This window comes from Sphaeramia orbicularis, chromosome 7 (assembly GCF_902148855.1).
Source record: "Sphaeramia orbicularis chromosome 7, fSphaOr1.1, whole genome shotgun sequence".
Classification (NCBI taxonomy): Eukaryota; Metazoa; Chordata; class Actinopteri; order Kurtiformes; family Apogonidae; genus Sphaeramia; species Sphaeramia orbicularis.
In genome coordinates, this window is record NC_043963.1 from 34,051,276 (window position 1) to 34,068,788 (window position 17,513).

Sequence of the window (17,513 nt, forward strand, 5' to 3'; positions counted from 1 at the left end):
TTAAGGGTGGTTAAATATAGAGAAAAATTTATGTGGAAATGGCCATAAATATCACACTGGGTCCTTATGGGTTAACAGAATGACAAATGCACATGTATGAACTTTATTAAACCAATCAATTTAATGACTGTTTACTTTTTTACAGTACTGTACATCATTGTGTAGCAAAAAAGCCACTGTTTGTGAACTATAAAATTGCTGTCAAAAAGCTTCCCTTTTCCCTCTGTGATTTTATACTCACTGACAGAAATCATTAAGCACCTCAGAAGACGCCTCTGTCTGTCAGTCAAGGTTTTAGCGCTTATGATGTGTGACCGTGGTGAAAGTGAGCAGTTATATGATGGCAAGTGCTTCCTTTGGATTTCTTCTCCAAAACTGTCAAAAGTTGGATCAGCTTAGAATTCAGCTTCTGTGAGATAGTGCATGTTCTGCTCTGTGCACAAAGAACAGACTCACCTGTGTGTTGTGGTGGTTTTGTGTGTGTGCAGCTGAAATATGCTTGTACAAGTGGTCTTCATCGCCCTCACTGTGTTTTATTTCTTACTCGCAGTGTCACATTCCGTTCTTGGTTGTTGAATTTGCACAGTATGTGTATTGTATGTGAGTGCAGTTAATCTCTTCACATGTAAAATCATGCAAGTTGCTCGTGAGTGTTTTCTTTCTTTCTTGACCTCTGATAGAAATTCTGATGCCATAATAATTTGTGTATCATTCGTTCTTTTCATATTCAATTAAGGATCCACAATTGGAAAATGAAAATGATGACTTGTTATTTCATTATTTGTGTACAAATCAAAAATCAAAATGAGTTGTTTTTCATTCTTTCGATTGTGCGCTCAAATTAAAATGGAAATAAGCAAACGGACCAAATGGCGGGTTTCATGTTGACATTTTTTATGTGACCCGGAAGTTACTGACTTCTTTGTGTGTTATGTGAAGTGGCTTCTACTTAGATTGGCTACCGTGGCCCCACTGTATTAGACAAAACAACAATACCCTGTCATGTCGTCTTCCTTGAGAGTAACACGTTTGCTGCCTAACATGAAATTCTCCAGAATGCATTAGGCAGAATGCTAGCAAAGCCACGACTATCCAGCTCAACACACGAAGAAGTCAGTAACTTCCGGGCCATACCAAATCGCAAATCAGAAATGTCAACATGAAACCCGACATTTGGTCCATTTGCTTATTTCCAATTCTTTTTTATCTTAGCGGCCGACAGGCCGTAATCTATTGTCGTCATGCGGCATCCGGTATTGTCTTCGTCCCCTGTCGTCCGTTACAAAATTTCAATCATCTTCTCCGAAACTACAATTCCAATTGACTTCAAACTTGGTATACAGCTTCTTTATGATGATGTCAACAAAAGTTAGTGAAATTATTTGGATCCGGATCTGATTCTGGATTTGGTGCAACTCTGAAAAATTTCCCCATTAAAAGAGATAGGAAGTGGATTGATGCAATAACTCAGTAAATATAAATGATATCAAGTGTAAATTTCTACAGTCCAGCCCTGATGGGGAGATGACCAAAACATAATTTCCACATGCTGACCAGGATCTTCTTCTGGATCGGGGAACTTACGGAAAATTTAACATGGGCTCTTATGGGGAAAAAATTTCAATCGTCTTCTTCTCCTAAACTCCAGTTCTGATTGACTTCAAACTTGGTATACAGCTTCTGTATGATGATGTCAACACAAGGTATTGAAATTATTTCGATCCCAATCTGATTCTGGATTTGGTGCGACTTTGACTATTTTTCCCATTATAACAGATAGGAAGTGGATTGATACAATAAATCAGTAAGTGTCAAAGATATCAAGTTGGAATTTAAATTTTTTACAGATCTGATTTGAATATGACCAAAACATGGGCTATTTCTGTAATATAATAAATACACATAACTGGGTGATAATAAATGGCATCTGGATACATTTCCCAAAGCTTTTAATTTGGCTGGTAACCTACAGGGCCATTGGTCCTATTTTTAATTTTTATGTACATTCGAAAGAATGAAAAACACCCCTTTTTTTTCTTTTTGATTTTTACATGAATAATGAAATAACAAGTCATTTTTTTTCATTTTCCGATTGTGGATTCTTAATTGAATATGGAAAGAACAAATGATACACAGATTCATAATGGTTCCATTTTCTCTTACTTTTATCTTTACCCTTGAAACAAATATTAAAATGTAAAGCTAACTAATTGCTTTTATATGCAGTAAATGGTTCAATGATTACTTTTGACTAATTAACTGTAACAAATGAAACTGGATAGTGTGTGAAGGAGAGTGAGCATCTCAAGTTTTATGTGAAGCACATGGGAGGATACACACTCCATACCTGTGCACACATATGCAGGTACATGAGTACAAACACACACACATTCCCTCAGACACACATAGGAAATCCTTACTTTTTAATTAGTGCCACACACTGAGCCATCCAGCCCTGGTATGAAGATATATTAAGACAAAGCTGCCACATCTCCTCCCCTCTCTTCCTTCCTCTCCCCGGGGTCATTTCCTTACAATGTAGGAGACACTTAGTAATAGCTGCATTAGACTGAGCAAAAGATAAGGAAAGAAAAAGGAGGGAGAAGGGTGAATTGAAGAATGGGTGAATGAGTGCACACACTCAAGATCCTTTTTGACCTCTGGGATGACTCCCAACCCAGGGAGTTGAGTTATGGAGTCAGTCATGTGTGTAACCTCTCTGTGTCTTAGCGGGACCACACACACTCCCCCACTCAACCAGGACTGGAGTCACAAAGACATCTATCTGTCAGATTAATAACCCATGGAGAATCAAGTACACATTCACATGCCAGAATATGAGCACATACTTCTGAGATGCAGATTTCTGATGTTAGCGATCAATGCATACATGTTTTTCTAATTATATATTTTCATTTTCGAGTTACTTCTGTCTCACTGTAAGCGTTTTACTGTAGTTTTAATTTACAGGCACAACATCATTTACTCAAACAGAAAGCTATGATGATATCTGCTTTATGCACACCACGCTGTAACTAGGCAACCAGCCTCTGCAGCACAGAATTGTGGGATACCCCTGGGAAGTGTGCTGAGAATGTCAACACTGAGCTGTGAGGGAGCGTCCGCAAAGAGCAATACCTTTTAAAACACACCCACAGACACAAATACATTTTTTTTACCAGCTTCTCAGGATCATAGTTGTTTGTGTTTTTTTTTTCTCAGCTGTGTGTGATTCATGTGTGACATTCGCTCTGGGAGAGAATGGTGTTTTTGTTGGATTAACATTTGTGCCTCCGGAATCAGGAGTTGGCTGACACACTCACAGTATTGTCATGGATAGCCTTTAAATGTCTGAATCGCCTAAATGCTTTAGCCAGTGACTCACGCTGTGCATCATCAACACTGACTGGGAACAGTCAGTGGGAAAAGAGTCACTCATTCACACAGACTGTGCATTTCTGACTCATACTGGAGCTGTATGCATTAGTACACTGTATCTGTATTTTGTCAGTAAACAGGACATCCATTGCCGTGGTATTGTACTGGTGTGTTCTTGAGCCTTCCCTTGTGTGTGTGTGTGTCACGGTCTGGTATTCTTCCCTGTGTCCGGTGGACCCCATGCGTTAGCCTGTTAGCGCACATAAGCCTATGTATGATTACTGTTGAGGCGGCGAGGCAGGATATCCCCTCTCTGTCTTACAGGCTTCCTCTGCTCCTCGGCACACATACAGAGATCCTTCCTCACCCTCTTCTTCTCCTCCTCCTCTTCTTACTTTCCTTGCATCATTTCTCCCTTTTCAACACCAAAATACTCTAGTTGGCTTCCTCTGCGGCGTCTGTGTTGATCTTGAGCCTCTTCCTGTATTCTCTGTAGTCGCGCTTACCCTCGTCATCATTGTCTCACTTGTCCGCCTCGTTCACACTCACCTCATCCTTTAAACAACTTTTGCTTCTTGTATTTACGCACAGAAAAGAAGATAAAAAGGAAAACCAAAAGGGAGTGGGTGACAATGGGGAGTGGGTGATGGTGACAATGCATGCCATCTGCTTAGCTGACGGGAAACCGTTACTCTTGAAGTCTGAGACACGCTGATATAATTAGTTAATTCTCTCTTCTGTACCAGTACTTTCCCTTTTAAATAGATACACCATGTGCAACCCTGCAATAAATTACAGTTGTTTATTTAGCAGTTTAATTACTTAATGCTATTAGATGTATCTAATTATTCTTCAACCCTGAGTGAATCTAGAGTCACAATTTAGATTTTTGAATGATTTTGCATAGGAAGACATGAGCATCTTAAAGTTATTTACAGCCAAAATTGCAGAGTTTCTCTCTTCTCTAGCAGTAATTTTCCTTTCAAAGCTAAAAACCGTGTGCAACCTTGTCAACATGCATATAATAAACCATAGAGTGTGTGTGTGTGTGTGTGTGTGTTTGCATGTGTTTGTGTCCCACTGGCTTCTTCACATGACTCCTCTGTAGGAATATAGTGGTTAATCTGTTCTAAACTGTTTAGAGATGCTAGGGCAAATATACTCATGTAAAGTACAGGGACGGTCTGACTGCATGCCACTCTGCCTGTCTGTCTGTCTGTCCTGTCTCTGGCTCTTTTTCACTCTGTTTTCAATCTGTCCATTCATCCCCTGTATCTCTATCTACCTGTCTACCCTACCTTTAATTGAAGGTGCCTTTATATATGTGTGTATGGAACTGTTTGCCTGTCATGATTGCAAATTTCCCAAGTCTCCAGCCGGTGTGGTCAGCCCGCAAACACCTTCACACACTTGCATGGGCATACACACTACACACCAAGTCCGCTATGCGCTGAACGCGTAGGGTAACATCGAGAACTGGCACTCATCACAGTCCTGCCTCTCTGATGTCAGTCCAGATTGCTCAAGTCAGTCAGACAGCATGGTGTGTGTGTGTGTGTGTGTGTGTGTGTGTGTGTGTGTGTGTGTGTGAGTAGCTACAGAGTGTGAGGCTAAGCAGAAAGAGAGTGAGAAAATATATGTTTACATCAGCCATATATTAAAGTGATTAGACTGTGGAGCCAGAGAGACGAGCACTGGAACAAACAAGTAGTTGTGCGCCGCCAACACACACTTGACTTATGTGTGTATGTGCTTTCAGGAGCATTGACGCGTGTCTTTTCACCACATGCATCTGTGCGCCACACAGACCTGCCTTGTGCACGGTCACCCTCCTTTGACTAACTCAAATCCCTCATCAGGGAGGTATAAGAGCTGACGTACAACACCTATTAGCCTTAAATTACATCTCTTACCCCCCTACTGGCCTGCTACCAGCCCCAGAGCCCCCATAACTGTCACCACACAGCCATGGCCTCCGTGTGGCATACCACCTCAACATTGGGTCTTTATTAAAGCGAGCTGCTTCTAATTAATGGCTTTGACCATTACACAATAAAACACCCATTGTATGTGTGTATTTTTGTCTGCTGCTGAGCTCCTGTATCACATACGCTACCTGAAAGCTGTATGTGAAGCTTTATGTGTGTCATGTTTTAGGTTCAACTGGCGCCAGTTTGGGTACTGTTGAAAAATGAGCAGTTATTAAAGTGTGGCTCTAATATTGAGTGTGGAATGTGACCAAACAGGACGTTGCTTGTTCTAGCTCTGGTTTAGCGTCAACCAATTTATGCAAATGTAACAGAAAACGAGCACTTGCTTGTTTGAATATGAGTCTCAGTCCTGATAACATCAGAGCTACCGGCATAGCAGCTTGCAGAAAAGAGACAGTAAAGTGCACTAATGGTAATACACTACACCACTTAAGACCTATATGCATGCAGAGGGCATTTATATTTAAAAACAAATCCAATTAGAATCACTTGTATTGATTGTTAATGAGTCATAATGGCCTAGAAGTTCAATTTATGCATTGTCACTGTGAGTATGTCTAATGGAGATAAAGATAGATGAGAAGTCCCAACATGATGCTGTTTGTTTTCTCTTTGTGTTTGTTTCCCGCTCCGTCTTTCCGAGGTAACCGCAGGTCCTCAAAAAAATCGGAATTTTAGTCGTTCCTTTCAATAAAATTTTCTCAGGCCTTGAAAATCGATTGAATTGTGAAGTTACTTTCATAAAGTTTCACAAACTTCAGTTTTACTTGTGTTTTGGTTAAATTATCTAAATTTCCCATAGATGTGAAAGCGAATGTTTTTTTCCGAGATGTACTTTACCTTCACCCAATGCAAAACAGGATAGGCTCCAGCCCCCCCCGTAACCCTCCAGACAAGCAATAACAGAAAGTAAAGGAATGAATGATGTTGTAACGAAACTACATATCAAACACTCAGATCAAACTGATGCTGAAGCCAGAGTTTACCACTTCAAACTGTATAAATGCAAATCTATGGGCAAACATAGTGATACCTTTCCTCAAAGCAATACACAACTCAAGAAGTAATGTGCTAAAATTGTTTCTTTTAGTTATATTTTTGTCTAACAAGTGCAAGTCCAATGAGATGAGGCTTGATCATTTAGGGCTTTATGGAAAACTTCTTTAGACATTAGTCTGGTATAGACGTGTGGGTACAGCTGAGCCTTTTTTCCTTCATATCCTTTGTACTTTTTGTCAGGATAGATATACAATGTGTTTGTCCTAAATTTCACTTAGTGACCCTGGTTTATTATTAAGAATAAATGTAAACTAACAGTGAAAAACAGTGTGTTTGATTTTAATATTAAAAAAGAAAAGCTTATTTCTAAATGCATGGAAGCTGATTCAATCTGCAATGAAAATTTGAACATGAACTAAACCAAAATATTTCTGCTGGTAAAATCGGCTTTTATTTACCCAGTGATTTGCGTCATGGTTATTTTACTACTTTGGGTCATGACATACAAGCTTAAAATAACGGCACAGTCTTTTAAAATAAATAATATATATTGCACAGTAGAATATATAAAAAAAAAACAAAAAAAAACTCATCCAAAATTAAAATAAAATGTAATCTACTTAGATCTTGAAGCTTAACCCATAAAGACATAACATCCACTTTTGACCAAAAGCATCTATTGATCTAAACTGTTGATCCACTAATCCTATCAATACATGTATATAATTGGTGTAAAATGCAGTTTGTCATCTTTTCATGGTCATCAGATATGACCTATTTGGACTTTCAGAGGCCCTGTAGTGAACATGGAAACACCATCATTTTCTGAAACATTGATTCACCAGTAAAACCCATGGAGTTGGATCAATGACGGTGAATGGAGACACTGGGTTTATGTTCAGTTAATGAGAGACTTGACTGAAAAAGTCACAATTTCTTCAGTTTCTTTCTGATGATACAATAGCCTTTGACTTTACTCTGCGCTTTTGTGAACATCTAAATGATCAGCCCTGTAAACGTAGGAAAATACACAATTTCCACTGGAGAAAATGCAAAATTCAGAGATTAGTATTATAGTAAATGGTGACAAATCACTTAGGTAAAGGTTATATAGAGAGAAAAATTCATTTGGTAACTGCCATAGAAGTCACATTGGGTCCTTATGGGTTAAACATAAACTGAAGTTGCTTAGACAGTGAAAATATGGAATTTCCCCAATGATGCACATTTCTTTTTCTTCTTATTCATCTAAAATAAAATAGAATTTAAAGACTAAATAAAGATAAAAACTGATGGAAATTTCAACTGTGGTTGAAATTGTTTCCCTCATATCAGATCATCACTTGGTCCCATGGGTTAAGAGCGGTAGGAATAGATTTACTAGGTATTTGAAGGATCCACAGGGAACTGACGACTGCGTGAAACAAGGACACAATAAGAGAGTCAAGTCTTGGCTTCATTAAGATCGAATGATGTGCAGTAGTCGAACGGACCAGAGCCAAGACCCATGATGGGAGCTTTGGCATCTCTGGGCCTGTCTCATCAATGTGACACACTCAGAGATACACCAACCCACACACACACACACACACACACATACACACACACACACACATACAAGCAAATACACACATATAGAAAAGGGAGAATAAAAGGAAATTTAGACTGCTCAACATTCTCGTTCCCAAACCCTTACACACTGTGGAAAACACACTGTTGTGCTGTGGAATAGATGAGAGCGTGATGAATCTATACACTGCAAGCTTAATGGCCTGTGCCTGTGTATTAACTGGAAGGGGGAGGGGTGGCATACTGTAAGTTTGAATGAAGGAAGGAAGGAAAGGAAGAAAGGAAATGAGTAAAGGGCATTAGAGGTGCAGGTTAAGGGGGTGTATGCTGGTGATGGTCATTGGTTTCTAATTGAAACATAATAAGTGACTGGCCTATCTTGTTATGTTAGAGGGACTGGTAAATGCGTGTCCTGTCCTAAGCCGATCCCATGGTCACGGCTGTTTTTCTGATAATGTGAATCAGCTTTATCACGGGTGGGCCTCAAGTGATTAGCACACGCAAGAAAATCTGAATGTGAATGGATGAATAGATAGAGCAGCTAATGTCATTATGAATGAGTGGATGTGCATGTGTGCATGTGCAGGGGGTCTTTAATCTGGCTGCAATATTTGGCATCCGGGATAATTTGATAATTTGAGGCACACACAGCTGAGCTCACAGAAAATATCCTTTTTTTTCTGTCTGTCTTTCTAAAAAGAAAAAATGTGAGGAGAAGAAGACAGAACAAGAACAAAGGGATTAAGAGAACATTGGAAGATAAAAGGAGAACTCTTTTTAAGGATGCAGGAACACTGAGCTGTTGTCGAGACAGGAACAGGAAAGAGTTTAGTGTATACATAGTGACGGTAATTTATTGCCAAGCCCTTATGTTCGCACTCGCTGGTGTGCAGCATAACACAGCATCTGTGGTGTGTGTGCGAGTGAATCAGCCAGTGGGAGGAGAGAGAGAAAGAGACAACAAGAAAGAAGGAGGGAAGGATAGAGGAAGGAGAAGGAGAGGGAGGGTGAATGAGCCAACTGGGGTAGAGTGAGCAAACCAGCGAGTGAAGGAGAGGTAGAGGGAGGAGAGACAGCGGAGGGGGTGGTGTTGCTGTTGCTGCGACTGTTTCTCCTGTCAGTCGGCTGCTGCTTGCCTGGCAGGCAGGAGGGAAGACAGAGCAAGAGAGAGGAGGCTGGTGGAGGCAGTGCTGCTGTGTTTTATTTTAGCAGCGCTATCGTCAGAGGGAGCTGCAGACACACACAGAGCGAGTGGATTTAAGCGCTGGACCCAGATCTGTATATCCATGGATTACCATCAGTGAGTAAGGGTGACTGCGACTGCTACTCTACTAACCCACTCGTCATTTTCAACAGAGGGGTGAAGCCACAGTCACACAGTGGGGAGTCTGGCTCAGTCTGGTTCCACTGCAGACGGAGCGCAAACCAGACAGAATATTTATGTTTTATATTTATTTCTCCCCTTAACTCCTCTTTTTCTTTCAGTCTTCTTGTGTGAATATGACAGCGTGTCACTGATGCTGTTGCTTGGCTTTCTGCAGGAGGGATGCTGGAGGCTAATGTGGCTAACATTAGCATGACGGCTAAGCCTAGAGAGCTGGACCTCAGGTCTACTGCTGTCTCCAGCCAGGATACTTCAACCCAGGCCATGGCCTCAAGGAAGCCCATGGCCAAGCCCTCCGGTCTCCCCCAGGGACCTTCACGTGCTGCTGGGTCAGAGCTGAAGGTCTACAAACCCACCTCTGGATCTATCCCCATCCCAATCCCCAATCCATCCAGGCTCCGCAAGCAACGGTCACTTGGCAACTTGTCTGTACTAACTGATGCTGAGAAGAAGCTGCACCTGTACCAGTCGCCCCGCTGGACTGATGATACAAACCGGGCTGGCACCGGGACCAACAAAGCGGGCCAGACTAAGTCAGGTCAGGCTGGAGGGGGGAGACCACCACTTTCACGGACTCTCTCAAAATCAGAACAGTCTTTATTCCAGGGGAAACCCAAACCGTTCAGCTCCCCAGCTGTGACTTCAAATATAGGCAAGCCAAGCAGGATCCCTGCCCCTGGTAAACCACGGGGACCTTATGCTGAGGTCAAACCCATCAGCAAGGCCTCTGAGACTGGCCAGAGTGCAGACCCAGACCCTTCAGACCACACAACTAAGTCTAACTCTAATGGAGCAGGTGGCTCTGGAAGTAATGGCAAGAAACCAGGGGATAAGGGGAGATCTGCATCAGTGTCAGCAGAGGAGAAGAAGGAAAAGAAGGGGATGGAGGGAGAAGACGACAAGGCCTTTTTGAAAGTGGATCCGGAGTTAGTTGTGACGGTTCTGGGGGATTTAGAGCAGCTACTCTTCAGTCAAATGCTCGGTGAGTTCACTATTTCAAATCCTGTTTGCATTAAAACATACAGGTTCAAGCATGGGAGCGGTTAACTAACAGGCTTAGTGGTTTTACAGTCAGTGAATCATGTCACCAGTCAGACCTGTGACTTTACTGTACTTGACCTCCTCTCCTCTCCTCTCCTCTCCTCTCCTCTCCTCTCCTCTCCTCTCCTCTCCTCTCCTCTCCTCTCCTCTCCTCTCCTCTCCTCTCCTCTCCTCTCCTCTCCTCTCCTCTCCTCTCCTCTCCTCTCCTCTCCTCTCCTCTCCTCTCCTCTCCTCTCCTCTCCTCTCCTCTCCTCTTCTCTCCACACCCATACCATTCCCTCCTGCTCTGACTCTGCCTCCAGTATCAGCAGTGAATTTTAAATGAGTCCTGTCTCTATTGCAGCAGAGCATAATATCAGTATGTTTTTCCAAGTGCTGTTCACGCTCTGTGGGTTGCAAAAATCCCCTTGTTTACAACGGTGTAGCAGTGTAGTGTGCTCCGTTTGCTGGTGTGAAAAGGATTGCATATATATGCTCAGATGTATGTGTGTGTTTCTGTACTTCGTTGGCCTGTGTGCTTTTATGAAGTAGCTGATGTAAGCAGTTCCAAAGGACTGACATTGTTTTGTTGTTGAATCATTACCTTGTGAAATGTTTTGTCCTGGTCTCATCTGACCCACTGCCTTAGTGAGCTACATATTCTACATTAATATCTGCATTTTAATATTTAAAGCAAACCGTGTGTCTCAATGTGCAGTGATTAAAAGTCAAAAACAGCATGTTTGATGTCAGTGCTGCAGTCTCAGCAGCTTCTGGCTCACACCAAAATCAGCCAATCGTTATTAAAGGCCGTGTGAGTGGGACTAGTGGGGAGCATATTTTTTGCCCATAAATAAAACGGCTGCATATTGAGTCAGGCTCCGGTCACAGTGGGCCACATATTTAGCCTCACACCAATCCCTCACCCCCCTCACCCATCCCTCCTCCCCTCTGAGATCCATTGATCTCTAGGCCGCTGACAGATGGTCACTATCCACCCCCTCCACCCCCACTTCTCTCCCTCTGTTACCGGGGGCAACGTGTGGGAGAAGAGTGGGGAATCTGAGGGGGTGGTGGCATGGGCAGGTAGTTAGTGTGTCATCATGCACATAGAAAACACACTAGCATACGTACTCACTTAGAACAATGAGGATCTGATAATCATTATCCATACCAATATTGATATCTCTCACTATGTCAATATGTTTGATAATGCTGTGAGTGTGAGGAGTATCCTCCATAATGAGTGAGCCTGAAGAAATAAGTGTTCATTGTAGTCTTGCATTGCTAGACCTATCTCCACTCTTCTGTCAGTGCTGTGTTAATGCTGTTAATAGGTTTATCATCCTCCTCTATCATTCTGGAATGGGGATAAAAGTTATCTGGATTGTTTGGCTAGTTCTGTGGCGGTGCTGCTCACAGGATGCAGCTATAGTGCATTTACAAAATAATGAGGGCAAGTGAAGTTGTTTTGGTGAATCTGTCAGAGGAAGAAATACATCATGGTATTAAAATGACTAAATCCCAAAAAACAGCACAGAGTGTCTTTGTCAAAACTTGCCATTTTCATGGTTTAGTTGAAAACTGGAGGTCATTGGTCTTTCATGAAGCGAGGGGGACTTTCGGAGTGACAATAATCAGATAGTGGAAAGAAGGAGGACAGTCTTGCCACTGTGGGAATATTTACCCATTCCAAAAGACTATTTCCACTGAGCTAAAGGGGTTGCCGTCCACATACTTCCATATATGCACCACTAGGTTTCAGCAGTATCTTCTTTTTTCTCTTTTATAGCTCGTGGCATTTTGTTTTATCTGAGTGCGGACCAGAGTTATTATCCATTTAACCAAAAACTCAAAACAGACAAACACTGGGTCTAATGAGGGACTTCCGCATTGCATCTTCACCAAATATCACACATTGAACCACACTGAGAATGTATTTTCACGCCTTTAGTGTAATATCAGATGCAGGTCTATGCAGTTAAACAAAGGAAATGATGTGTATTCCAGAGGTGCACCTGAATGTACCATGAAGTCCCTTTCTCAGTTTGTGTTTCAAACTGTAGTTATGCGTTTCACTACTGTACATCATCACATTTATACCAAAACACATCAGAGAATTTTTGCATAGCTCATTTTAAAGAGCTCTTTTAGCACAAAAATATATCCACCAGTGTTTCAGATAACCTTCTAAGATAACCTAAGATTTATTCTCCGCATAAATCTACCTGCAAGTTTCAAACCAGGGTCTCAGTCTGCACCTATTATTCATTATTCATTTACACACCCACTCCTCTGACTCTCTCTGTGTTGCTCGCTCTCTTTTTATCCCTCCCTCACAGCAGGAGTAGATAACATCAGAGCATTAGGAAGATGGGGAGAGAATGGCATAGTGGGTGTTATATCTTGCTCGATATGGGGAAATCACTCTCCACACCGGACCTCCGCTCAGCTTCCGCAGCAGAGACCCAATCACAGTTTGTATGACCTTGCCCTGCAGTTCTGTGTGTGCTGCTGCGTGTGGTGTGTGTGTCTGCGTGACCTTGTTTTCATCCTTGTTGTGATGTTGCTAGCCACACCTACGTCAGGCAGCCAGGTAGAGATTAGGCTGAAACAGAGTAGAGATTAATGGAGGAGAGTAAAAGACCAGGAAGATAAATGAGACAGAGGCATTCAGAGAGGAAGGCGCTGGAGTAAAATAATGGTAATACCCAATGACCTAAATTTCTATCTTGTATCCCGAGTGACTGAGTGTAGCACTGGGTCATTATAGTGTACCACAACCTGCTAGAGGTTTTATTACAGAAACCACAGCAGGTGTGTGGATATTATATGTGAATATACCCTTGTGTGTTTGTGTGTGCGTTTAACGAAAGGTTAATTGTAACTTGCCCTGTAGCTTATGGCCGCAGGCACATCCTTTATCGTATCTGCTCTCCATTTCCGATGGGATGCGAAGCTAATTGGTTTCTGCTCCATGTGCTCTGTCATAGGAAGATAGATTATGGATGTTCAATGGATCATTCCCAGTGATCCACTCCTCTCCTTCCCATATAACTGCACAACCAGCTCCTCAGCTTCTTCCTACGTACATGACAGCAATTTGTCGCCATATTGTACAGTATTCTATCATGATAAATTGACCATAAATCAGTCATTGCCTGTTATCCTTGTTATGGAGGCCGCAGTATGTGTTAGCTGTTAGGTACAGGGTGTAAAATATGTGCCGGTTTACATGCGATTGTGTGTGATAACAAGCAGGAAGTACTGCAACACTGTACTTTTGAGTTTAGCTTTCAGTTAAACAAATTATTTTAACTATTGTGGAAATTCTTTAAAAATATGATTTTGGTATTTTATTCCAGTGTTCAAATGAAGATGCAGAGGTGAGTTTAACTTCCACAAAAGCAAAAGACAATGTTAGCAAAGTCGAACAAAGGTTTTACAGAACAATTATACAACCTGGTTTCACACTTAAAGGCTAACATACAGTCATGGAAACAATTATTAGACCATCAAAAGTCATCAAAAACAATGGTTATGCAATCAAGTACCAACTCCTGTGTGTATCATGTGACTTAAATAGACAGAAAAGAAAACATGGAATGCCTAAAAGCTCTGTTTTTGTCAGTACAATGCCATAGCTATTGATGTAAAAACTGAAGTGATTTTGGTTATTATCAGGAAAACATGGAAAATGGATAGATATCAGCTCTGAAATTAAACTCTTATGAGCTATTTTTGTTGTTATCATTATATTTGTCCAAACAAATGTACCTTTAGTTGTACCGTGCATTAAAATGAACAAGAAATTGAAGAAAACAAGGGTGGTCTAATAATTTTTTCCGCGACTGTATGATGAGTATCTTTCAGGGTATCCCTAATCTTCCTCAGTTATCACTTCAATGACACGCACAGTGTTTGTATAGCAGTGTGTTCTGATAACACAACAAACTAGTACAAGTTGAACTCTGATAAACATAAACTGACATGGGAAAATCTTAACTCCGATAAAGTCATGTGTAATGTGGCATAGGAAAAATCACATGATATGAATTACAACAAATAGTATTTTTATTGATGGAACTACATGGACACTTCATTTCCATCCTTAATTTTTGTTTTTTGTTTTATTATTGTTTCCTAAAATACTTGGTGCCTTAAAGTATGAATGAAGTACAGATGAACAGAGATAGATAGATAGTAACTACTAACTATCATTTCTTTTTCTGTTGATTATTTGATGATCTAATGCTTGTTTCTTAAGTAAAATATCAAAAATTCAGTTTCCCTCAGCCACAGTTGATATATTCATGTTACTTTTATAATTAACTAACCAAAGATCAAAAAACATATTTTTTTTTTTTTGACTTTGTCCAAGGCATAGACATTTAGGGGGTAAAAATCAAAACTAATTTGAGAAATATTTGCTGATTCATTTCTTTTTGTCTCTAATCAATTAATTGACTGATCTTTGTAATCAAACAAAGTAATCATTTCGGCTCTAGGTTTAGGATTAGTGTTAGTATTATGTGTTTTTTTTTCTTAATCTGGTATAGATGTTGAACCACTGAGTGATGAAGAGCTTTTGTGGATTGGATTTAGGGACTTATCTGACTTATGTATCCTCCTCAGCGCTGGACTTTCAGTGGCAATTCTTATGAATAGAAATTCTGACGTATAGGGACAGACTGATGAATTTCGGTGTAAATTTTGCCAATAAAATGAGGTGTCCTGAACATCACAGGAGCAATCTTAAGGCAGTGAACCTCAGATGTCTGCCACTAATGACACCTTCAGGTCCCATCCAGCAGCCGTAATGAGGTGTGTGAGGGAGAGGGTAAGCTCCCTAAAGCAGTGGCCTTTCCCAGCATGGGGCAGGCACAGTTTAGAGAGGATCCAGTCAGATACCACCAAGCATCCGGATTAGTCCCTGCATAAAGATAATGAGAAGATTCAGTCCCCACTCCTCTAATCATAGATCTGTTTCCCCTGGAAAAGGCAAGCCATTTTAGCTGAGACAAAATGAATTACAGATTAAAACCTAAAAGACATCTGTTTGGATAGAGATTTGGGGAATTTTACTTTATGAAGGCTCAGATAAAGAATACAGACTTAAGATAGAAGATTGGAGATGCTGTGATTTGGTGTTGGCTGAGCTGCTTGTACAAATGAAGGTACTGTGTCTTCCACGTGATTGTAGGGCATTTCACCCCGAAGGCTCAGCAAGAACAGAACTCTGCAGAACAGAGTGACACACATGCTCGAAAATGTGCAGATACGCTTGTCATTTTAGCGTGAAATTGCGTGTAGCTGTGTTTTCGTGGTCGACGGTTACTTTTGCATCTTCGTCAGTTGTCTGCGGAACAATAAACCTCACAGAGGCATTGACAAAGAAAAAGGATGGCACACACACATGCACACGCACACACACACATGGGTATACACATATGCACGAAGCCACAAAGCCTGTTCAAGAGAACTTAACAGCGCTGCAGGAAATAACAACAAAGCAGTGCAGCTTTAAGCTCACACACTCGCACACACTCATATCCAGAGCGTGCCACATTCAGTCACTGATATCCTCTCCGGTCTTTTCTCTGCGTTCATCGAGTATTTCCAAACTCTACACACCCCCTCCCCCTCCCCATCACCCCCCATTGTGATCGCGGTGCTGTATCTCTAATGTGATGCGGGTGCGGTCGGAGCTTCCACCCCCTGGCTCTGCTGAGTGAAGGATTCAGGGCAGTCGTCCTCTCATTGAGGAAGGTGGTGACAAGCCAAATAAACACAGATGCCCAAGGAAATTGAGGAATAAAGCATCTCTTCAATTCTGTCTCTCTCTCTCTGCCCCCCCATTCGTCGTCCTCTCTTTCAACTCTGATGTGAGCTGACAGGTAGCAGTGTTCTGTCACCAGTCAGACGGCAGAAAGGATATTTCTGGTACGAGTGTTTCAGGAGCAGGACAGAGGACATCTTTTAAGTGTGACAGGGATTTTGTCACCAGGAGTTTTGTTTATGACAAAGAGAAAGAGAGTGTGTGTATTCAGATATAAGGGTGCGTGTATGATTATGCAATTTTTTTTCTGCTTTGTTTTGCATTTGTGTTTAGGCTTTGTGGTCAGTCTCTAAGGACTTAATGCAGGAGTCACTGCATTAGTGCTGTCTGCTTCCTGCCATCTTCTTCCTAAATCATATTACTACGCCCTGTGTTTTTGTCTCATCAGCTCTTACACAACACACACTCATGCTGGTCATCTTTTGAACAACAAGGGAGTTCATCTATCTTTGATCTGTAATGCATTATCCTGTCATTATTTGGTCATATTGTTTTTGTCATGTTGCTAGAAAAGTTGCAGTAACAGGGCTGTATTCTTAACCATTTAACATCCACAGTAGATTATAGTTTAGGGTTAGGTTTTTAGGCTCATGATAGAAGGCTAAAATACATGCACTGGACTTCAGGAGAAAGGGACATCTTCTAGTTTCTGTGTTTAGCATGTGGCTAAAGCATGTAGCTCAAATATGGCTCTAATCCTCCCATTAACACTTAAATAACTTGCATGCTGGAGGCTAAAAGGTTAAGTATTGCTGTACCATAACCAATCTGAAATGTGTGTTACTGTCCCTAAAATGTGCTTAAGCATAAATATGACAATGTAACAACAATTAACATTGGACACATAAAATATTTGCCTTCGTTGTCCATTTAACACTATGTTTTGGGGTTATTTGCCAACAAAATGTTGTGTTTGTGCAATTTATGTACCATAAAAACACCTCTAAACAGATACTGTGAGAATGATGTAGGCTACAGCTCTGGAAAAATTAAGAGACCGCTGCATTTTCCTGTGAAATCAGCATGTCTGCATGTATGACAGCTATTCCATTCCTGTGTCTGTTGAATTCCAACACAAACACACCTTATTCTACTGAATAAACACCTGATCCATGTCTTATTTAAAAAGTAGAAGTATAAAAACCACTACTGTGGCCATCTCTATCTTCTTACAATAGGCAAAAACAGTGCTATTAGTCCCGCAAAAGTAATTAGAATCCAAAAATAACTATTGAGAACTAGTGGACCTCAGCTCTGACAATGTTTCCAAACTCTGAGGACTGGTTTTTCTATCAGGACAATGCTCCTGGCCTCAGCTAGGTCGATAAAGGTG

The 17,513-nt window shown here is 41.2% G+C and overlaps 1 protein-coding gene across 3 annotated transcripts in view; it reads left to right on the forward strand.

Annotated features, from left to right (window-relative positions):
- Positions 1 to 17,513, forward strand: part of nav1a (neuron navigator 1a) — a 122,212-nt gene that overhangs the window by 15,071 nt on the left and 89,628 nt on the right. For 2 of the 3 annotated variants that reach the window (XM_030138626.1, XM_030138625.1), the window contains one exon: positions 9,479 to 10,303. In XM_030138626.1, the coding sequence (XP_029994486.1) occupies positions 9,479 to 10,303 (825 nt within the window). Of the gene's footprint in view, positions 1 to 9,028; positions 9,238 to 9,478; positions 10,304 to 17,513 lie in introns of those variants that run through there. The other variant, XM_030138627.1, reaches the window with a different exon arrangement.